General features: G+C 41.3%; 2 protein-coding genes across 4 annotated transcripts in view; both read right to left on the bottom strand.

Moving 5' to 3' along the window:
- chd8 (chromodomain helicase DNA binding protein 8) overlaps positions 1–15,310 on the bottom strand; it is a 23,916-nt gene extending 8,606 nt beyond the window's left edge. Inside the window, exons 1-22 of one of the 3 annotated variants that reach the window (XM_015379448.1) lie at positions 15,199–15,310; positions 12,235–13,398; positions 11,722–12,015; positions 7,546–7,659; positions 6,940–7,448; positions 6,725–6,836; positions 6,201–6,404; positions 6,013–6,081; positions 5,878–5,933; positions 5,659–5,776; positions 5,495–5,578; positions 5,240–5,377; positions 4,242–4,363; positions 3,042–3,285; positions 2,749–2,925; positions 2,527–2,670; positions 2,343–2,441; positions 1,999–2,158; positions 1,700–1,910; positions 1,358–1,553; positions 1,103–1,273; positions 687–977 (exon numbers count right to left, since the gene is read on the bottom strand). In XM_015379448.1, coding sequence (XP_015234934.1) covers positions 687–977; positions 1,103–1,273; positions 1,358–1,553; positions 1,700–1,910; positions 1,999–2,158; positions 2,343–2,441; positions 2,527–2,670; positions 2,749–2,925; positions 3,042–3,285; positions 4,242–4,363; positions 5,240–5,377; positions 5,495–5,578; positions 5,659–5,776; positions 5,878–5,933; positions 6,013–6,081; positions 6,201–6,404; positions 6,725–6,836; positions 6,940–7,448; positions 7,546–7,659; positions 11,722–12,015; positions 12,235–13,296 — 4,575 coding nt within the window. In that variant the 5' untranslated portion in view covers positions 13,297–13,398; positions 15,199–15,310. Of the gene's footprint in view, positions 1–686; positions 978–1,102; positions 1,274–1,357; positions 1,554–1,699; positions 1,911–1,998; positions 2,159–2,342; positions 2,442–2,526; positions 2,671–2,748; positions 2,926–3,041; positions 3,286–4,241; positions 4,364–5,239; positions 5,378–5,494; positions 5,579–5,658; positions 5,777–5,877; positions 5,934–6,012; positions 6,082–6,200; positions 6,408–6,724; positions 6,837–6,939; positions 7,449–7,545; positions 7,660–11,721; positions 12,016–12,234; positions 13,399–15,198 lie in introns of those variants that run through there. The other 2 variants (XM_015379446.1, XM_015379447.1) reach the window with 2 other exon arrangements.
- Positions 15,311–18,570: 3,260 nt separating this feature from the next.
- On the bottom strand, positions 18,571–23,050 carry cbln3 (cerebellin 3 precursor). The gene is made up of 4 exons (XM_015379445.1): positions 22,873–23,050; positions 21,975–22,273; positions 19,110–19,229; positions 18,571–19,024 (listed from the first exon to the last, which is right to left on the bottom strand). Exons 1-4 carry the CDS (start codon positions 22,901–22,903, stop codon positions 18,827–18,829), a joined length of 648 nt encoding a protein of 215 aa, XP_015234931.1. The 5' UTR covers positions 22,904–23,050; the 3' UTR covers positions 18,571–18,826.
- Between the last annotated feature and the right edge of the window lie 456 nt (positions 23,051–23,506).

Below are 23,506 nucleotides of genomic sequence, written 5' to 3'. Positions count from 1 at the left end.
GCACTTTTCAGTTTCAGACTTTTTTTTTTGTAAGAGGTGCAGCTTCTGAGAATTATTTTTGTTTCTTAACCGGTTTGGCTAGTGTCATTGTTATGTGTGCAAAGCATATCCAAGGAAGGAACACTTACTTTTTTTTATCAAGCTTGCTTAATATTGTGCACAGCATACAACCTTTATTGTATTTCTTTATTGTATTTTATTTATTAATGAAAATATTTCTGTGGAATTTTGGAGTCTTTTTTTTTTTTTATCCTTGTGGTATCGAAAATGGTATCGAATATTTTCCTTAGTATCGGTATCGAGTTGAAAAGTTTAGTATCGTGAGAACCCTATTCAGAGCAGTGGGAGATGGTAACTGATGTCATCTCTGCTGCTCTCCCCACAGGTAAAAAGAATGAAACGTCTCTTGTGCTTCTTCCTCAGGTTATTAGGGAAGTGTTTGGGTGTTGAAACGACTTTAAATAAAAACGAACATTTTCAGAATTCGACAAACAGCTGCTTTAGCACTGTAAACTGACCCTGATCACCAAAACTGATCCCTTTTGAAAGAATTTCATTACCACCACTGAATACTAACATCTAACAAGTCTGTTCAGAAGAAAAGCTGCATCTGAGTGAAGAAGACTGAAAGTCAGCCATGTTGAGTATGAAATTGAGTTTTTACAAATGCTTCTCTACTGATTTACCTTTCGATTAATGGTATCCATGTCGATATCCGCTTTCTTAGCCCACTTCTGCCAGAACTCGGGGTCATCGAGGGCGATGTCAGTGCGGTTCTCAGAGGCCACGAAGCTGGCTTTGGAGAATGTAGAACCTTTGCCTTCGCTCTCGATAGTAATGGTGGTGGCTCGTCGTTGAAGGATCTGGTCGATATCTTCCTCGCAGAACCGGCTTCCTTCGTCATTTTCATCCATGATGGCGGCATAAGCTCCTTTCCGAAGAAGGTCCTCAATTTCCTTCTTAGAGAACTGTTGCAGCTGTGGCATGAGACGAGTAACACCATTTACACGAGTGATGGAAGCCGAGTTAAAATGTACTTTTCTGTAACTACGGTGTGTTACCAGTTAAAAATAAAAATGTTACTGCGTTTTTTTTCCCTCACCCCGTTGACGTTACTATCCTTGTTGCCGCTCATGCTTTGCAGAACAGCGCGATCCAAACCAAGCTTCAGACTTGCTTTGTCCAGCATTTCCCTCTCGTACGAATTCCTGGTGATGAGGCGGTAGACCTTGACCGCCTTTGACTGGCCGATACGATGGCATCTTGCTTGAGCCTGGATAAAAGGAGGTGGAAAGGTGAAGCCGGAACATACAGCTTTTATAAACAATACAAGCGGCACCACCTTATGATGTCACACCTGCAGGTCGTTTTGAGGGTTCCAGTCAGAGTCAAATATGACGCAGGTGTCAGCAGCTGTCAGGTTGATACCGAGACCGCCAGCACGGGTACAAAGAAGGAAGACGAAGCGGTCCGAGTCTGGCTTGCTGAAGCGATCGATGGCTGCCTGCCGCAGGTTCCCACGCACTCTGCCATCTATTCGCTCATAAAGGTATCTGAAGGAGGGAAGAAACTCAAAACTCAGAAAATGTGGAATAAGCTCAAAACATCACAATATTGCTGTCAACACTTTATATTTATTGACTGATGCAAAAGGAACAGTTAAGATAATTTAGCAAATTAAATTAAATATGCAGTCTACCTCTTGTTGATGAGGTAGTCCTCTAGAATGTCTAAGCAGCGCACCATCTGAGAGAAGATGAGCACTTTGTGGCCGCCAGCCTTGAGGCGAGGCAGCAGTTTATCAAGTAGCACCAGTTTGCCGGCGGAGCGAATTAGGGCCTGCAAATGAAAGTCAGGGGCCAGGGGGTCGTACTTTTCTCGTAACTCCGTCACGATCTTCTCCTCCGCACCTGATCAGGACAAAAGTCTCAGTGAAAATGCTAGTTTCCAAAGAAGAAGAAGGTTAAAAACAGAAAAAGAAAGATGACAGTCTGGTACCATTAATGAGGTAGGGGTGGTTGCAGCACTTTCGGAGCTCCATCATTGTGTTGAGGAGGTTTGGGACGTTGCTGTTACTGTTGGCTCCTAGACTAAGGAAACTAAAGTTCCTCTCCAGAATGGCTCGGTAATACTTCTTCTGGATGTCGGTCAACTCAACCTGTAAGGAAAGCAGTGATTTTAAGCTTTTATTCACCAGCTATCTTTAAGAAGGACATTTATTTTAAGTCCTAATCCAAATATATGGACGTTTGTTTTTTAAACATGAGAAAATGTTGAAAGGAGTCAACATTTATTTTATGATGCACTGATATTTATTAGAAATTCTCAAAAGACAAACGGACCTCAATGATGGTTTCCTGCTTGGGTGCTAGATTCTTCTCCACATCTTCTTTGAGTCTGCGCAACATCATTGGCTTTAAAATAGACTGGAGTTTCTGAACCTGTTAAAAAAAGATGATATCACTAAATTATCGGTTTCATATCAAGTGACAATAAAGTGAAAGACAAGAGTTCTGCGTTTCACACCTGCTCCTCCGTTTTAAGGTCTCCAAACTCTCGAAGGAACTCGATCTCAGAGGGGAACTGAGCTGGTTCCAGGAAGTGGAGAAGACTAAAGAGTTCCTCCACGGTGTTCTGGAGAGGGGTGCCGGTCAACAGCACTTTGTGCTCCTGAGGGGATCAATTAGACGTTGAGTAGAAAGAAACAGACATATCTCAGCAATGCGGGACTGTAAACGGTCCACTCACCAGGTCCAGCATCTTCAAGCTGTCCAACAGCTTGCAGTTCCTGTTTTTGAGGCGGTGAGCCTCGTCAATGATCACACAGCGCCATGAGATCTCCCTGAGCTCTGGGCAGTCAGAGAGCACCATTTCAAAAGTTGTGATGAGAGCGTCAAACTTGTACGCTCCTGGAATTAAATGTCCCTGTGAAAAAATAATAAAAATTTACTTCACCTAACAGGATGTGCATGGATTTCCCCCCTCAAGAGCCAACTCTTGAATGAACCTGCTAAAAACCACTAAGGATATCAGAGGCTCACCTTATCATCTTTGCAGTACATCTCATACTGCTGGATCATCTGTCTGCTGGCGAGGCTTCCATGGTAAACGATGGCATTCATGTTGGTCCATGTGGAGAACTCCCTCTCCCAGTTAGTGATGGTGGAGAGCGGGGCAATAACCAGGAATGGGCCTTGGACTCCAGCAGCGTAAATCTCTGACAGCAGCGTTATGGACTGGATGGTTTTCCCCAGACCCATTTCATCTGCCAGGATGCAGTTCTGCCTGAAACAGGAGAACCAAGAGGAGCCGAGTTCAATGATGGGAGTGTGGGGGGAAAAAAAACAGAAAAAAAAAAAAAAATGACTTGTTGCAGGGCTTGATGTTAACCATCGCCCGATCTCCTGGGGCAAGTAGTTTTTATTGTTGGGAGAGTACAAATTTCACTGCATTGGCCTGCCAGGCAAGTGCAATGATCGCAAAAAAAAAATATTTATCACTCAAAATTACTTTAAAAATCACAGACCTTCGATAAAACGACCCAGAAGCGTTGTTTTGTACACATTCTCGCGTGATTCCGCCAGATGGCGTGATTTTTGTCCACCTAGCGGTAATTTTGATGTAGTTATCCAAACGAAAAACGGCTGCATTTATTTTGTCAGGGAAAACTAATCCTGAGTCGGTTAAAAGTCAGGGAATTCTGAAATTATGTAAGACTGTGGAAACCCTGTATAAAATAACTATGTATAATTATTCTCTAGAAAAGTCACATTATATTAATAGTATTATCTTGTATAAACATACCGTGACTCTAAAATAAAAGTTATTCATTTGTGACATTGACTTCTATCGTGTGATTTATCTTAAGTTTTTAACCTGTCAAGTTTTTTGTTTTTAGAGTTTTAACATTACAATTTATATTTTTCCAAGCACACAACAGTTTAAAGCAAAGTTTAGTTTGTAAAGAATGTGCAGGAAGGATTGAAAAGCATGTTAACACGGTAATGTAGGCTTGAGTTCATTATCTGACGCATGCATATACACACCAGGAACCTGGAAACTTAAAAAATACTGAATTACAACCATGTTTTATACAAAAATGAATATTAGGAACTATATTTATCAAACATTATACTGGGCAAGTAAAAATTGTTTCTGGGCAAATGAAATGTGAAAGTCACTTGCCCTTTGGGCAAGTGGTAAAAATCCTTAACGTCAACCCCTGCATGTTGGATAGTTACCTGTTGTACCAGTTGAACAGAAGCCAGTTGACTCCTTCCAGCTGATACTCTCTTAGTGTGTTGCCGTTCTTATATTCTCGGGTCTCCTCTAGCTTCTTCCATGCGCTGGCAGACGGGCGGACCTGAGAAAAAGAATATACCCATGAAATCAGGAGGATAATTAGAGAAAGAGACTATTTCCAATATGCAATCACTAAATCAGAGGAAGGCAATGCCACAAAGATGTCAGTCCTTAAAAAAGTTTTCCTCCACTGTAGAATCATTTAACTATTAACACCCAGTGAATCCACTTATGCTCAGACTGTTCGGAAACCAGATTCAATTCCAAATTACTTTAATAATCCCAAAGGGATATTTAGTGTTGCAGTAACTCATGAGCAGTTTTTCATTAAGATTTTATAATAGTTGATATCTGTAGGTTTGCTCTGTAGATTTGACACAACATTTAGCCACATTTCTTTTCCGTTCCATAAAACTTGTATGTGGAACCTTAGAAAAAGAAGAAAACAGATCTCTTTAGGGATAGAAGCATAGAACAGCAAGAAATAGACTCTCATTCAGGCACCAGGGAGAGCTTTCTTCATTCTTTACTTAATTTCCTATTTGTATTTTTATTATTATTTAACCTAAAAGCACAACAAGCTAAAAACAGCTTCATAAATGTATTGGAACACTCAACTGATAATTAAAACAATAATAAAAATAAAATAAACAAAATGCAGGATTCCACCAAAGTTGATATCAGTCCAATAATTAAACCCCCTCCTCTGCACGTGTCAGGTTGTCTTATATAATTTATTCAGTCGAGCTAATTATGCGGGCACAAAAAGCTACATATGGAGTCGATCTTCTTAATCTAAGCACAGTTTTGTCTTCCTGCTCCATCACTTTAAGTATTATCACTTAGGTTGTTAGTAGAAAAAGCATCTTCTACTGGATAATAGCCTGATCTCGTTGGTTAATATTGTTTAAGAGGTCCTAATCCTAAGTAAATGTACCATTTTCTTCAGGCGAGGTTGTCTGTTCAGGAGTTTGCCAAACTCTTCCACCTTTCCCTCATCAACATCCTCCTTCAGCTCCCACGTAGCGTCCTCATAGGGCAGAGAGCACCACTTCACTAAGTAGTAGATGACCGGCTGGAGGAGATCAGAGAAGGCAGGTAAGTTTTAAATGTCTAGAAACGTATTAATAAAAAGATCTCAGAAGTTTTAGGGATTTAAAAGGAAAGTCTTAACAGGTAGTTTATCACTGACCTCTCCGTTGTCTTTGTCCACACTGTGGGACACGTCGAGGATCCTGTCCACTTCTACGTAGTCTGGGTTGAAGGGCTCCTCTTCCTGCAGGGAACCAGAATCAGTGTCATTGTTCGGAGTTCCCTCCCAGATTAAAAAGGTTTCTGAATCGGCCTGAAGCTAACCTCCTGGAATAAATGCCTCATCTGTGCGTGTTTGGTCTTGAACCTCTTGATCTTTTGATGGATCCGCTTATCTTTCTCCAACTGATTCAAAGTGGCCCACTCACAGTGCAAGTAGGAACTGAGAACAAGAGGATGAAGATGTTCTAGATATGTCTGACCCTCATAATTGGCGATAAGAACTGCCATGCTAACCATATTTACAGCCATATGGAGACTTACTAGTTTTTATATTTAACGAAGAATTCCTCAATATTGGTATACTGGCCCGGTGACACCTTGTGAAGAACAGAAGACATTTAGGAACCTTTGTAAATTGTCAAAATACATAACATGGTATAGAGGGCTAATAAAAACCTCTTTCTTGGTTATCCTCATGGACAAGACTTTATCTACAATGGCAGCATCTTCTTCACTAGGATTTTCCTACAAACAAAAAGTGAAAGTGAGACAGAAAGTTTAATCATATCAAATCCACACATGGATGTAACTGAATAAAAACATTCTTCATCCATGTTAAGATCTTCCCGTTTTCAGTAACTCACTACAAAGAACTGCATGCTGGGCAGCCCATCCCCGTCAAGCTCCACTTCCTGTTTGAGCTGAGCGGCGGCCCCTCCGCTGATCGAGGCAACTGCTGCCGCCGTCGTGGTCACGTCTACATCTTCCTGCTCGTCCTCATCGTCTGTTATTTTAATATCCAAGTCTTCGGTATATTTCTTCCTTTTCACCACCCGGTTGGAGCGTCTCTTCTGTCCAAAACAGAGAAGCAACTAGTTAAACAAATCTGTCATTGAACCATTTCACTCTGAAACAATAAAGTCATAAAATAATCACTACTAGAATGCTTCGGAGGCCGGATGCAGACAGATTTTCATTCTTCCAAGGCTGCTGTTCATCTATTGGTTGCAATATTGTGCTTTATATAAATTCTTCACTGAACATTTTACCAACTATTTACACAGGTACTTTGTTTTCCCAGGTTTTACTAAAGAATCTCCATTTATTCTTTATTTTCTGGGGATTCCAGGCAACATATCTAAAGGAGTGTGTGTTTTGTTTATTTTACCATAATCATGTCATCCTCCATAGGGACAGGTGAGGGTGGGCTCAGCTCCCCATCAGACACGTCTGAAGAGGCGTTTCTCTTTCTCTTCTTTGCTCCTACCAGGGTAATAGTGCTGCAGGGGAAAGGAAGGGAGAAAACCAACGTAGATACAGTTAAAAGCCACAGTGACAATGAAACTTTTTTCCTTAACACAGACTTTCCTGCAGAACACTCACTTTGCTTTAGTCTTGCTTTTGCTTTTGTTCCCAGCTCCAGGTATCACTGTTCCACCGCTTACTGCAATAGTTCCTCCAGATATCTTTACCACTTTACCCTTCTTGTCAGTCCCAACAATGATTTTAGGTATGGGTCCTCCAGACACCAGACTTTTCTTTTTGCTTCCGCCTCCGCCGCTGCTTTTTTTCTTTGCAGGAGACACCAAGGTAAGAGTCCCTCCCATCTCCGGTGAAGTTTGTGTGGATGGAAGCTCGTCCTGATTCAGGACCCTGGGCAGGTTCTTTTCTCCCCGTGCTTTGGCCCGAGCAATTGCTTCAGCCACTATTCGATTTGCCTTCTCCTGTTTGCAAAGAATCTCTACCCGTCGGACGGCCGCGGGCTCGCCGGGGGCCTTGGTAATGCGGATGGCCTGCGAGGGAGTGGTAGTTGTAGCAGAGGGGGCAGCGGTGGAAGGGTTGATGACCTTCACCACAGACACAGTGCCGCCGGAAGATGTGGCTGAACTCGTCTAGGTGGGAGAGGAAAGAAAAAAACGGTAACTCATCTTCACTGAAAGGTAACCATCTACTGCACAGATGTAAAAATCTGCCAATGAGCAGCTTTACCTGTGGCTGCAGAAGCATTTTGAGAGGTACAGCCACTCTCTGTCCTCCTTGGCCTTGGGATATCTGCAACATCTGAGGGCCGCCGGTGCCCCCAGCTCCCGACACAAGCTGGTACTGTTGGCATTAAACAGATAGATCAATGCACAAGCATTTGCAAAACACAATAAAAGTAATAAAGAAACTAAAAAATACTAACAGCTTCTCCAGAAACTACATTTAAAATGTCACATTTTAAGAATCAAACTCAAGCCTCTAAACATTTATGAAATATCTGTGTACAGACGAGCCAAGAGATCATGAAAATAAAATATCAGGATTTAAATCAAATATTCTTCAACAATCAACAGGTTAGTAAACTAATAATTATAAAACTAAAACTTAACACCATTTTTACTTCTTTTCAATAAAACTAACAGCATAATAAGAGAAATCTGCCACCAACCAGGACAGACAGGCAAACTAAAAGACGATGTTTAATCTTCCAATGGATGTATGAATGAAATTGGAACGATAGGCATAATAATTAAAAAAATCTAAATATTTCCATGCTATATTTATTCAGCCTTTAAACCACTAATAAAGACCTGAATGCTGTTTAAGGCTGTTAAGAAATCTGACAAGATGAATCTAAAAGGCGGTCAAATAATCTACAGAGCCTGGAAATGTCCCATTAAACACTTCAGAGGCCCTTTGTCCAAACTTAAAGTAAATTAAAATAAGTTGGCATGGATTTAATTACGGAAAGTACCAAGAGTCAAAAAGACATTTAGAAAATGTTGTAATCAAGCTTAAACAAACATTTCTCATTAGAACAACACAGATTGGATCAGAGGCTCGTTGTGTTCTTCCTGCATCAACATCAAACGGTTACCACTTCAAAACGGCTAGTTAGCTTTAGCATTTCGCAGGTGTTTAAAGAGGGGAAGTTAACAGAGCATCTGACTCTAAAACGCAGCTTCTGGTAGATGAAAATATTGGTTAGTGGTTAGGCCATAGAGCTTAGAATCCTAAGGTTCTGAGTTCGATCTCCACTCCTACAGACTGCCACTCTGTCTCTGAGCAAGACCCTTAACCCCTCACTGCTCCCCAGGCACCCCACGGTGGCAGCCCACTGCTCCCAAAGGGGATGGGTTAAACACAGAGGTAAATTTCTCCAATGTGAGATCAATAAAGTTCAATTTTTATTATTAGAATCCTACTATACTACCATACTTTATACCAATCACTCTTAAAGCAAGTCTTTTTTATTTTTTGTCATTTCATTAATTGTAAACAGAAAGAAATTCCCTAACTTGATAATACTAGACATGAAAACTTTCAGTTAAGTTAATACTAATACCTCTGGTGATGCTTCTGTGCTGATTTAGATTATAGACTACATTAAATATTACATACAGTGGTGACCTGAATATACAGTGACCCATAAAGTGAAAACCACAATCCAATAATACTGGATATGCATTAGTCTTTCTAAGAAAAGGCTTCAAAAAAAGCGTCGACTGAGAGCGGCACACAGACAACGGCTTAAAGACACAAACAAAATGACAAATAAGCTGCAGTGGTGTTCACAAATACAAGCAGCAGGAAGGCAATAGTTTAGAGCCAATATTAGCTCAACCCTGCTAAAAGTATAGTTAGAGTTGAACACAATTTTTTACCAACACTTCCTTATTTCCCAGTTTAAGAGAAAACCAGTCAATCGCCGACTACCACAAACAGACCACAGCTAGTCCATCCGAGACATATTTGTCCAATCAGGTGAACTGAAAGCAGTCTATTACACATAACAATCTAAAACACAATTATCTGAATTTTGAATTATTTAAATAGAACATTGTCTTCAGTCTTCATTTCTGAAGGGAACTCTAGGTCTTGGGTGTCAAAAAATATCTTGGTAAGTTTAGATCAAAGTAGACCCACATGTCCAAATAAACCTATCATTATTATCCATTCAATTACAGGGCCTACATCATGCAAAATCAACTTTTCTGAGCTTATAACTATGTTATAATGCTATTCCTGCTTTAAAATCATACCAAATCATTTATCCACTCGATTTAGGCCCCGTCCACACAAAGTCAAAACGAACACGAAACGCTAATATTTTCCAGAATGTTTGTCTTAAAGACGGAGACGTAAAATAAATGTGATCGTCCCCACTAATGCATGAAAATGCTGCAAAATGTATGCCAGGCCTGTAAGCGGCGCTGTGGTGCCAAAGCAAAAATGGGCGACGAAATGTTGGGCATGCGCACTAATATTTTTACATGGTTGCCCTGCGGGTCCATTTTCGTGGTTCAGTCAAATTCAGGTGCTGAACTATGTCGTCGATATTGCTCTGTTCTTCCTGGAGATATTCCAGAAGAAGAAGATTCTGTTGTAAGCCCGACAGCAGGGTGAGTAGCATGAGCAGCAACCATTCAACACAGTACGGCGCCATTGTTGTTGTGATACTGTGCCGCGCATGCGTGTTTAGAGGCGACGCTATGACGCATGCGTGTAAGAAAAAAAATGCGGTTAGAGCTTAAAGATGGAAACGCGAAAACGGCGTTTCAAAATCTTTCCACTCTGAAGGCTTAATAAAAAAAGATTGTTTACAGACCCCCGAAACGCCGGCTTCGTATGGATGAGAGGCTGGTTTGGTGAAAAATTTGTGCGTTTAGGTCAGGGTTCGGCTTGGTGTGGACGGGGCCTTAGAGCATTCCTGATGAATTCTGCTGTCTGAGCAGCAAGTCCCTACCACTTCAAGAAAATAAGTGGCCATCACCATTTAACAAAGAGCAGTGATCTTTCAACCCCACTAGGAAGTACCTACTTCGAATGCCCCAGGCCTGCAAGTCCATTTTCTATGATCAGCGAGGGATGATGTAAGACAAAGCGCTATAGCTTCTGCTCAAAGTTGTGTTGAAGGGGATAATTTAGTACCTAATTTGCATGGTATAAAACAACTGCTCTTTTTTTAGGCTAATTTTAAGTTTAAGTATGCAAAATGCCTAAGATTGTATTTAGCCTAATGGTCAGAAGTGGTGTAAAACTATTCTGGAGCAGCTCCAGGGTGACATCATGTAATCGGCGGGGTCTATGCAGGTCGCAGTAAAGGCAAGACCCTTTCTTCAAGGTTGGAAAACACCACCAAAAAAAACGATACATTTTCATAACAAATAAATACCCCATAGAGCCAAAAGCAATATTTCATTATATATGTGCCTGCAGTTGCTCAGCTGACAGGGTGTCCCATCAGCTGAGCAACAAACAGGTGTTTTCTGTAATAGCGCATGCAATACACTCACACTACCCTATTATTAAGGCATCGACAGGCTGACATTTATCAAAAACATGCAGGGTTTTTTTTTTTCTGAGCTGCAAAACCATTTCAGCACAAGGCCTCAGCTTCACAGAGGTAATATAAAACCATTAAAGATGATAACAGAGCTCATGTACATGCAGAGAGACAGATTATGTCGCATCAATGGGTGATATTCAAGGATTGACTACATTCTGACTTCTGAACTGAGGCGATATATAACATATTCAGAAAACCTCTAAACATGATTCATAAATTTTCCTCAAAACGTTGTTTTACATCTGCTGAGTACAGCTGTTGGGGTCAGGAGTAAACCAGGTCAGCGAATGTGAGCGGACCACAGGAACTAACATTTCCTGCTGACAGATTTTACTAAATGAAGCAACTCAGGTAACTCAGTATTTCCACTTTACCGCATTATAAAAAAACTACAAAAAAAACATCAACAATATCCTATGACCTTAGCAATAATTTCCTATGTTTAATACTAATGTAAAAAGCAAAAGTGGGCAGCGACCTTCATCCTAACAAAGTGATCTGGCCACATCCAGACACCACAAAATAAAGAGGCGAAGGCACTGAAGGCCGGTTTTTTCAGAGCACCACAGAGAACCCAGTGGCAAATTATTCTTCCTCCATTTCTTTCTGTGTCGTTTAAAAATGCACAGCTGAATAAATAAAGAGCCTGGAGCTGAAATAAATGTATAACCAATGTCTCAGAATGACCCTTTAAAAGACGTCACAGAAGCAGAGCTCCACTGACAACACACTCTAATGTGGCTGTATGTTTATTAGCATGTCACTGGTGGAACATCCAACCGTCTGGATGGATTTTCCACACTGGGCTCTACCCACTAAAAACCTCCTCTTACCTTAACGCCTCCTTGTTGGTTGGGCTGCTGTTGTACTTGCAGCTGAATGGTGAGGACCTTGGGCTGCCCTCCAGCCTGACCTGCAGCCCGAGCCTGGGTCAGCGCCGCTAGCTGGCTTCCCTGGAGCACCAGTTTGCCACCAGGGAGCTGACCCAGAACCAGCCTGGCAGGAGCCTGTGTCTGCTGCTGCTGACCTCCTGCTGTGACTTGCTGTTGAGCACTGACGGCTGGTGTGGTAGAACCAGTCTGCGACGGCTGCTGGAGGACCAGGGTGATGCGCTTGGCTTCACCTCCCTAGAAACAGAGTGACTAGATGTGACTCAGAATGATCTGGGCAGAGTTAAAGCTGCTTATTGTCTAAACCAGGGAGATCACGCTTTAAACCTGGTTCTAAGAAACTATTTTGTATTTTGAGGCAGTGCATTTACCAAAAGTTCGTAGATGCTTACAAAAAAAAAAAAAAAAAAAAAAAAAAAAAAAAAAAAACTGTCACAAGGTTACGGTTGTGCCTACCTGTGTCTGGCCCTGCATGGCAGGTTGGAGCTGCACCTGACCCTGTGTTTGGACCTGGGCCGGAGCAGCCTGGGCCTGAGGCTGGACCTGGATTTGGACAGTTTGGGCCTGGGGTTGGACCTGGAGCTGGGTAGACTGTCCTTGGGGTTGGACCTGGATCTGAGAGGTCTGGGTCTGAGGTTGAACCTGGACAGTAGTCTGACCTTGAGCCATCTGCACCTGAACCGGCTGACCTTGAGTCTGCTGAGGCATGGATGTGAGCAACACCTGTTTGACCGGCCCGTTGGCAGACTGCAGCAGACGCTGCACCCCTGCAGCACCCACCTTGACTTGGGTTTGTCCTGGGCTAGCCTGATTTAAGACGGTACCTCCTTGCAGTATGGACATACCGGGCTTGAGAGGGGTACCAGACAACAGACGGATGACCTTCCCGCCCGTCTGGCCCGTGGTTCCTGACACGGCCTGCAGCACCTGGGCCTGACCCTGGGGGCCTTTGAGAATGACGATTTTCCCTCCAGCTTGCTGTGTAATGGCAGCTAACTGTTGGGGAGTGAGCTGGTGAGTTATCTGAGTCAGCTGCTGCGTGGTGGCAGTGGTGGTAATAGCTGGGGAGCTGGAAACGGTCAAAGGTGAGCTCAGCAGGACGGTGCTACTGGAAACCCCACTGGGGTTGCTGGCAACAGGGATGGTTGTCTGGGCCTGGATCTGTGGCACACACTCAGCTGGGGCAGGAACTGGGGCTGAGGTCATGAAGGCTCCGGCTTCCACGACAGGAGCTACAGACACAGTCTGGGCAGAACCGACTGAGACCGGCTGCTGGGTAGGAACGGAAAGTGGAGCGGGATCTGGGATGACTGGAGTTGCTACAGGAACGCCAAGACTGGAGCTGACGGCAAGGTCAGGAGTGGACTCCGGCTCGCCTGTTGGGACAGCTTGCCCCAAAGCCAACTTTAGAGCTTCTTCCACAGGGTCCGATGACCCCTGAGAGAAGGAGTCATCTGGGAGGCCGTCCAGGTTAAATAGGGGAGTGTCCTCAAAGAGGTCCATAATGGGATCTGCCATCTTTGCCCACTCCACACAGGGAGTCGGGCAGAAAGTTTAAAAGACTCCGAGATGAAAGAGATATAGTAGTTGTCCAATTCTTCTCAACTTTTAGGTAAACAGCTGAAAGAAAAAGACGACAAGAGAGCTGAAATATCAGCATTAATCATTTAAGGACTACATTTTAAAACACTGTATGAAACAACCTTCAACAAACAGCATCTTTCTGATGTTGAAGAAAATAACATGATTTGAAAGACTTTTGTAAATAAATAAATATTACAGATTATCTACCCATTTAAACTACTGCAAAACTTCGGCGTGGTCAAAATCAAACACTGCACATAACTCTGAACACATCATCTGTCAAACATGGCTGTGGTAGCATCATGCTGCACCGATAAGAAAGTTAGACAGCGTTTATAAATGTAGCAAAACATCTATCAGAGAGGAAAAGCTGTTAGAAACTGTAACAGAGGGTTATCATTAAGAAGTATGGTGACCTTGAACATCCAGCAAGAACTGCAAAAGAATGCCTTAAATTGGAGGTCTTCGACAGGGGGTACTGCATGGGGGTCGCAAAAGTTTTGGTTGATTAGACCTTTTTTTTTTTTTTTTTTAAGTGAAATCTCTTTAAATACAAATTAACATGAATTCAACACACTGTATGAAACAGATAAATTGAGGCAGAAGATGTCTTTCAGTCATCAATGCACACATTCAGAGACACACAGGAGCTCTTTCAAGCTGGGCACTGTTTCATTCACAACACCTGTCCCATCAACGAGGAATCAGAAAAACTTTAATAAAACCAGGGCGAAATTACTTTCATTAAATGACTCCATCTGTAATAGAGAGACTATAGGACCAGTTTGGTTATTTAAGGGGTCTTCGCTGCTTCTCGTCAACAGTTTGGGGGTCCTTGGCCTGGAAAACTTTGAAGACCCCTGCTTTAAATCATACATAGAAAAGTCTGTGTTCGATGTTGGAAAGTTATGTTCATATCATTCATATATATCTTTATCCAAGAGAACAGGCTGAAATATACAGATATGATTAAAGCTTAAAGGTGTAAATACAAGGAAAAGGCATATTATTAACCAAATAAGGAGGACTAAAGAGATATGTATGCTTGGTTTGTATTTTATTTTAAGCAGAAGTGTTTGGGAAATGTTTAAATAAGTCTGTATTAGGAAAGAAAACTCATTAAATGATGAAGTCCCCTGTTTCACATTAGTATTCTGCTTTGCACTGCCCTATAATAGGGTGTAAATGAAAAAGGAATAGTTAAAAAAAAGTTTAATAGTTGTGTATTATTGTGTCAGATACAGAGCTGTTTCTGAATTATTAGAATCTTTAAAGATGTGTTGATACACCAATGAAAAATAACGATATAAGAAGCCTGTTTGCTACAACATAAACTCAAACCAATGCTTCACATATTTATTAGTGTTTTAAATAAATATTGTGAATGGGAATAGTTGAGGGTTGACTTAAGGAGGCAGGGTACTGATGCTGGACAGGTAGGATGTTTTCGTCCCTGCTCCTCTCTCAGTCTCTTATAAACCCGTCTGCTAGCATTAGCTTCTACAGCGACCAAAATGTGCCGATTACCAAAGCGTCCGAGACACCAGGAGCACATACAGGGGTCAAAAACACGGATGAATGGGCGTCTGTGGTTTCCTCTCTGTCTTTTACAAGCTTCCATTCAGTCTACCGGACTCCCTCAATCTCATCAACAAACCGGACCAAACCAAAGCAACGTGCCACAATAACCACTGCCCGACAACGTTCAGACACAGGTTAGGCCGCAATGCTGTTTCGGTTGGTCTACGTCTCAATTTTCGGCAAAAATACCCTGAAATAACCATCCCAACCACCACCTCGACTCTCATAGTAATAAATTCGGGGTGCTAAATTTACCTTTGCATCGACACACATGGCTTTCTCCGTCTCACAACACTGTACGATTACAGGAAACGGCCAGGGAAGAGCAGGAACTAACTTCTTGCTAGAGAGAGCGCAGAAAGAGAGCCTATTCTGCTGCCGCTGAGTGATGATTGGTCAGTTTTCTCCCGGCCGGCGACAGACGGTGTTTTCATTGGCTCGGCTGAGTATCAGTCATTTCTACTCTCTCAAAAATGGGCGGGATGAGATCCTGTAGTTTGGTTGACAAAACAATAAATGCGGCCTAGCTAAGATCATTTGACTCGGTGATCTTCATCATTGCAGCCTTACAGCAGATGATACCCTCAGCTCATATAGTCGCTTCCGGAGTTTACTTTAAAAATTCAACGTAGTTTAATGTTTGAATTAACTATTCAAGACGTGTTTCTATTTGAATGAATTATTTTTTTAGCGTTTTATTAGACTGGTCCCAAGTCAGGAATAAGCCCTCATCACATGCATGCAGACCCCTTCTTTTTGTGTTTCGGTTTAATATTTTTATACCTTTAAGTGCAGACTACGTGATTATCCATTGCATCCTGTTCTGTTTATCGCTTCTAAATTAGATATTTCAAGCTTTGATGATGTTCTCCGCGCGTCCAGAGCCGATTCAAGCATCCAATGTGGAGTTTTGGCGCCCTCTAGTGCTGTCATGCAGAACACTTATTTTTTAGAATTTCTACTACGAGAGAAGGGTCAAATTATGTGACAATCCTTAAATCAATCTTTTTTTTGTGATTTGTTTCTATGTAGTAAAATGAAATGGTATCATGTTTATCCAAAATTTCAATAGGTCGTTATAATGAGATGATAAACTCATAAACAAAAATATCAATATTTGAGCTCTCATGCACTATTATTGTGTGCAGTAATGCTCCACTAGTTGAGAAATGGAATTTTATCGATCAGGATTTTTTAAATGTTTACATGACTCAGGACACATCAAAACCACTTTTTTCTTCTCATCGCAGTCTTGATCCAGATAGTTCCAGAGCACATTTATCAATTTATAAAATAATTTCACTGATTTCCTTACTATTTAAGATTTAAATCTGGACCACAGAATGTAAATGTTTTCAATTTATTTTTAAATTTTTTGTTTAGTTTTTTTGTAGTGAATTTCATGCCTTGCTGTCCTTTTCAACACCACATCGATATCTAATGTCTCCATTTAATATCTTTGCAAATAACTCACACTTGCCTGTTGTTTTTCCTGGGCAAGCTCTGCACTCGCCAAACCAAACTATGGTTTGATAAATGGCTGATTTGGTTGCAGTCTTAGTAATGGTTTATCTGCATGTTAAGAGCTTTTAATGCAAAGCAAATAACAATAGTAAAAAAAAAAAGAAGAATAGCATAAAATCCCTTTAAAGAAACAGTTTTCCTCTTCTAATTTAATCAATACTGACAGCTGCTCTTTTTCCCATTAACCTGTTTACCCTTACCTAACCATCAGATTTTTGGAAATAAGGCAGCATTTTGCTCATTCTGTTGCAGGACACAGTTTTTATGGTTTTGTTAAATTATAGTTATTTCGACAAACTGACTTAAGTGTTGTGATATTTAATGTGAAATTATTTAGTCAACAGATCTACTTTAATAGTCTCCAACAATTATGTTTTTGATCAAGCAACCTGCTCAAAGATTTTGGGGTATGCATTCTTCTTTTACAGATGGACACATTTCTAGAAATTGTAATATTCAGGATACAATTTTTGTTGAAACAACAAAACCGAACAAATGTTTAAAAAACAAAATAGCATTTGTAAAAGAAATGTCTTTGCGTGAAGCCCTAAAAAAATAGCTCCAGCCCATGCAACCACATAGCTCTACATTTATTCCTACATGTGTGACAGTTTTAATAGGAACACGTGGAAGGGGAACAAATAGAGAAACAGAGTGAGGTGGTTCTGAACCAGAGAAGCGTAAATGATAATGTGTGACAGTGGGCCACATATTATCCATGGAAGTCCTGCAGGGATGAGCCGACAGGCACGCCAAAGCCTCCATCTGTCCATGTCTCTGCAAGGAGTATCCGCCACACTCGGCACTTATACCGAGTCCCATGCTGGTGTGCCTGGTCCAAGCCAAAGCTAGCCCGGCTGGTGGGAGCTAAATTTACAAACCGCTGCCGTGGAATTGGGTAGCACTAAAAGGGCATGAGAAAATCTGCTTTGCATTTGGAGATTAAACCGTCCCACTTGCAGGTGATTGATAAGATATATTTCTGTATACAAATACACACTCTGCACAACTCAGGCCATTTAACTTCTTTTATATTTGTTCTTCATATAAATCTCTTAATAAACAGACCTTTTTGTATGATTGCTGACGTGTAAACAGAGGCAAAAGACTCATACAGTCAATTCAAACAAAACACTTTTTCTCAAGCTGGACAGGGTATTTGGAGCACAGCTGTTTACATAAAAATCTGGAAATGAAACATAAATTAAGGCCTGACAGTATATCAGCACAGAAGCACACGGCGCACATTAATACTTCATTACAATCATTATAGTTTTCAACTAAATATTTTGCAAAAGGACAGAACAAATAAAATATTTTCATAGATATTTTGCAGCTTTTTATCTTAGCTTTCTATGTATAGATCTCTTCAATTCTGAGGCCTCAAAATCTGATGAGCAGTGCCTTGTAAAAGCATGCACCCTGAACTTTTACATATCATTTAAGTTTATAACAATGAACCTTAGTGCATAATTGGAAAAAAATGTTGAGAAATTAGTTTTAAAAAATGCTACTTGCATTTGTATTGAACTCTACTTATTCTAATTCCTTTAAATGAAAACCAATACAAAAAAAGCCTGCAGAAGTTAAGTTGTTAGATAACATAATCTATCTAGCTGTTGTTCTGTGGTTTGTTAGAGAACTTAAATAAAGAAACACAGTAAAAAAGTTTAGGCAAACATTAGGTAAGATTTACGCTTGTTTAAGTTTTAAAATAACCATCAACCATGCACAACTCCAAACTGGATTTTATGTAACAGAAGCTTAAAAAAAGTAATAAGAAGCTGTGGGAAACTGTTTGCAGCGACTCTTATAGGCGACATTGAAAGCCTGCAGAGGAAGTAGCTCTGGTCAGATGAGAACAACATTGTGCTTTTTAGCCTGTACATGCACTGCAAAAACAAATGTAGCAATGGTGAAAAATAGTGTTGGCGGCATCATGCTGTGTTTGCTTTTCTTCGGGCAGAACAAGGTAGCTGCAGAGAGTGGCTGCGAAAACACATGAATGCGGATACAGGGAAATCCTGAAAGAAAAGCAGCTGCAGGCTGCAACAGACTGATTACTCAAAGTCAGACATAAAACCATGTGAAAAATCGGTGGCATGCTTTCAAACTAATGGACACAAATGATCTCCGTCCAGCATAACCAAGCTTGAAGTATTTTTTTAAAAAGAAGACTAAGTTTTAGGTTCAAGATTTGGAAATCTGTTGGAGATGTTCCCTAAAACGATCTGCAGCTGCGGTGAAAAGTTATCACATTTTAAAGAAGTTCAAGGGATTTTAAATACTTTTGCTAAACACCGTGACTCCCCTCAATCACAACTTTTTTGTTAATAAATATCTTAAATTTGCAACTTTTTCACAAGGGAAAGACCAGAAACCCGGAGAAGGTGGAGTACTTCCAACCCCCCATCAGGTTCCCCCTCTCCAGTCTGAGGTAGGCCTTGTCTCCCTTCTCCAGAATCACCAGGCCTGCGTTGGTAGCCGCCTCTCTGGTCACGTCTTGGTCCCCTGCAAAGGCTGAAATCATCGGCCATCCGTTCACCATCAGACTGACCTAAGAGACATTAAACACATAGATCGGACCACATGAATCAGCTGGAAGGTCAACTGCAACTGATTTAATTGAAGTAAAACAATACCTGAATAGTCTGTCTGTTGTAGGCCTTCACGACATGGAAGTTGAAGCTGTACACTCCTCTCCGTGGAGCTACAAAGACGCTACTCTCCTGGTCAAAGTGGGTGCCAACATTGACTAAGATCTGAGGGGATTTATCGAAGAAAAACCAGGCAGAATAGTTTATGTTAGCAGGATAAAAGAAACCCAGAGAAGAGTTCAGTGCATCTGTGATTGCCTTCTGAAACCTACTATCATACCCGCTCCAAGGTCACTCAAATAACTCTATTTATACAGTTGGAGCTCAGTCTCATTGATTCTCTCTTATACATCTGCAATCTAAAAAAAAGCTTTAAATATGCTGCATAATCTTACAGTTTTGTTGCGGCACACTAAGCCCAAATGTTCAATCTTTACCTCATTATCATTTTTCCTCAGTGCTGGGCTCAGTGGGCTGTAATCATATGTGCATTATTACTGGCAGACGTGGGACAACAAATGCACTCATTTTCTTTCACACATTTCAAACATTAGAACTTCCAGAGTTTCTCATTATGTGTGAAAAATGTGTCCAGAAATGAAACCTTAACAATCCAAGATTTAGTACACATAAAATCACAATTTACACTCAGACCAAGACAATAGCTGGAGGGCTTAATCTTTAATTTAAACTCTGATAAAATAATCTTTAAGCCTGGGGAGAAAAAACACTATACTGTCTAAAAAATATTGTTACCAAGAAGTTTGCAGCTGTCTCTCTCAGGAAACTTGAACAATGCATTTAGAAATTAATATAGACCCGATGAACAGTTTTGTGATGGGTGTCTGACGACCATCAAGCCTAAATCTTTCCCATTTATTTTTCCTTCCTGCTTTGACGTACTCAGCTCATCAACACCAACTTATCAAAAACTTACAAACAAAAAAATAAAACAAAAGAAAATGTACCTACCTGAGCAACATAACACACAGTTGAGGTACCTCTAATAAAACTACCTTTAGAATGGCTTAAATGGTTGGTAAGCAGAGGAAGTCAAATAGAACAAGGAGAACCGCAGGTCAAGTGACTCATTGTTGTTTATAGACACAATGGGAAACAACTCAGGCCAAAGTAAAGTTTTGGTTTTGGGATAAGTCTGTGCTCTGGTCTAATGGTTAATCTTAGTTACATTCAAATTACTCTTTAATTACTCTTCTTTCTTTTCATATTTATTCATTAAGATATATTATTTTGATAAATAATAGATCAAATATTGATCCTGGGGCTGAGCGATTCCATTTAGTCAGCTTTCAGTCAGTTAAGGAGTCAGTTCTGTGTTTCAGACCATTGGCGTTCACAGACTTTTTGAAGGGCAGGAGTGGAAAGAAAAAAGAAAGAAATGTCAATGTAATGGGCCCTTAAGCAATGTCCTGTATTTGTTCTACCCAGCCACTGAACCAGGTGAGTCCAATCTGCACAATGATTTATATTGTGCAGATTGGACTCACCTGGTTCAGTAGCTAGGTAGAACAAATACTTTAGCATGTGCTTTGATTCCAAGAGGGTAGTTTAGCAAGCATTTGGCTCCAAATGGGGGGCATTAACACGTGATTTTGCTCCCAAGAATGAGTTTAGAACAAATTTTGGCTCCCGAGGGGCACTGTAGAATTTGCTTTCACTCCAAGATGGCAGTTAAGCAAGCATTTGGCTCCAAACGGGGGGCATTAACACGTGATTTAGCTCCCAAGAATGAGTTTAGAACATATTTTGGCTCCCGAGTGGGCATTTGAGGGCAGTTTAGTACATGTTTTGGCTCCCAAGGGGGACTTTAGCACACATTTTGGCTCCAGAGAGGGAGTTTAGAAGGATTTTGGCTCCCAAGAGGGCAGTTTAGCACAAGTATTGGCTCCCAAGAGGGCACTTTAGAATGTGCAGTGGCTGGGTAGAACAAATACGTGGCATGGAGATGACTTGTTGAATCCCTATCTCCCACTTCTGGCACTTTAGCATGTGCTTTGATTCCAAGAGGTTAGCTTAGCACGCATTTTGGCTCCCAAGGGGAACTGTAGAATTTGCTTTCACTCCAAGATTGCAGTTAAGCAAGGATTTGGCTCCAGAGGGGGTGCATTAACACGTGATTTCGCTCCCAAGAACGAGTTTAGAACAAATTTTGGCTCCCGAGTGGGCGTTTGAGGGCAGTTTATCACGTGTTTTAGCTTCCAAGAGGCCAGTTTAGCACAAGTATTGGCTCCCAGAAGGGGGCACTTTAGAATGTGCTTGGCTGCTTCACAGAGGTGGGAGATGTGGAGCCATCAAGTGAGCAACATTTCATGTATTTATTCTACCCAGCCACTGAACCAGGTGGGTCAAATCTGCACCATTAATTAAATTGTGCAGATTGGACTTACTTGGTTCAGTGGCTGGGTAGAACAAATACGTGGCATAGAGATTACTTGTTGAATCCCTATCTCCCACCTCTGGCACTTTGGCATGTGCTATGATTCCAAGAGGTTAGTTTAGCATGTGTTTTGGCTCCCAAGGGGCACTGTAGAATTTGCTTTTTGTCTCCAGGTGCATTAATATGTGATTTGGCTCCCAAGAAGGTGTTTAGAACAAATTTTGGCTCCAAAGTGGGCATTTGAGGGCAGTTAAGCGCGCCTTTTGCTGCCCAAGGGCACTTTGGCACATGTTTTAGCTCCAGAGAGGGAGTTTAGCAGCATTTTGGGCAGTCTAGCTTATGTTTTGACTCTTAGAGGGCACTTTAGCACTCAATTTTAACCTATAGTGAGGGGCATCCATCTCCTCTGCCCCCGCCCCCCTGTGCATGCCACTGTTTTTGACATTACTACATTGACATAACTTTGATATATAAATGATGCCCTTTTTCACACGTTTTTTAATGCTACTCACATTATCGAAGTAGATGATCATGGTGCGGTTGCTCATGTCTGTTGGCTCATGATTGGTCTGCCGGCTGGCTGAGAAGGCCACTCGTCCTGAGCCAGAGCGGACAGACATACCCAGAGCACTTCCAGCGGGCTCGGATGAAGGAGTGGAGTCACACACCACCAAGCATTTCCCCTCCAGGATGATGGGCTCTGTGTCATTCTGGGCAAGGGTTTCCATAGGTACCCAGAGCAGCAGCAGGAGCAGCAGCAGACTCGACAAAATCAGGTCAAAGCGGATGGTCCAAAGGGGCATGACTGAACCTGAAATGTTTAGGAAAATAGTTCCTTTATCACAACAGTGCCTGGAAGTAACTTCTGAGCAATCTGAGCGTTTAGGAAACACGGAACAGAGCAAACGTCAAAGTCTTGTCAACATCATCTATAGGGAACGTGACAGAAAAGCTCTTTTCTTTCCATCAGCAAAAAATAAAATAAGACAGACAAGATGCAGAGATGAATGTGGGAAGAGGATGAAAAAGTGATGAGGCAGGATTCTGGAGGAATGACAGGGGGACCCAGAAGGGAGCGAGAAAGAAAGACTAAGAACGGGAACAACTCCACTGAGTGACCATCTGTCTTATACAGAACCCCCTCCCTCCCTCATGCATCCTCAGCACACACACACCTTCACAACACCCCTGTCTCAGCATATGCTATAGATGTACGTACAAACAGGAGTTGGTCAGCCTAGAATCCTCCTCTGTTCTTCTGACTGGCTTAAATTAAACACTGAAAAACTCTCAACTAAAAGCTGTAACCATGTCTTTCTTTGCTTTAAAACTACGTATCATTCCATAGGATTACAAAGGAGAACTATTCCAACAAAAGATGGGATGAAAAAATAAAATCAAAGTGATCACCTGTTTTCAGCTGAAGAGGCTTGTGTCCCATATCAGGCAAACGCTGCTTGATCCGTCCAACTGAAGAAAGGCGTAGCAGAAAAGACCCTTGTTTTCCAGCTCTTTCTGTCACATTATCTCCCGGGGCTCCAAGTCGAGCTGATTGCAGCCGATTCAGAGTATCCTCTGATCCCAGTCTGAATCTCTCTCTCCCTGTCTGTTTGTCTTCCCTTCTCAGCCACCCCCTCTCTTCATCTTCCTCTTCTTACTCACCCTCTACCTTGAACCCACCCACTCATACTAATAAGGAAATAAAGAACGGTGCAAAGCTTCCAACGGCAACGTTATCAACTAAATGGAAGCTGGTTTTATTTTTCGGAAGCTGGTTTTATAAGTGAAGCCCAAACTAATTGAAGGTCGGCTAAAAATGAAAATTGTAGTTCTCAAAGTTAATATAAAACCATTTTTAGCAACTAAAAAAAACAAATCATTTCAATTAATCAGTAATAACTGTTTGGTTTTGTTATTTTACAAAACACAGTGCTGTAAAGGAGACATAAAAAGGCTGGATATCTATCTATCTATCTATCTATCTATCTATCTATCTATCTATCTATCTATCTATCTATCTATCTATCTATCTATCTATCTATCT

The sequence above is a fragment of the Cyprinodon variegatus genome, unplaced genomic scaffold, assembly GCF_000732505.1.
Source record: "Cyprinodon variegatus isolate N-32 unplaced genomic scaffold, C_variegatus-1.0 Scaffold192, whole genome shotgun sequence".
Lineage (NCBI taxonomy): Eukaryota > Metazoa > Chordata > Actinopteri > Cyprinodontiformes > Cyprinodontidae > Cyprinodon > Cyprinodon variegatus.
Note: the sequence above shows the minus strand (reverse complement) of the source record. Positions and strands in the feature narration are given on the sequence as shown.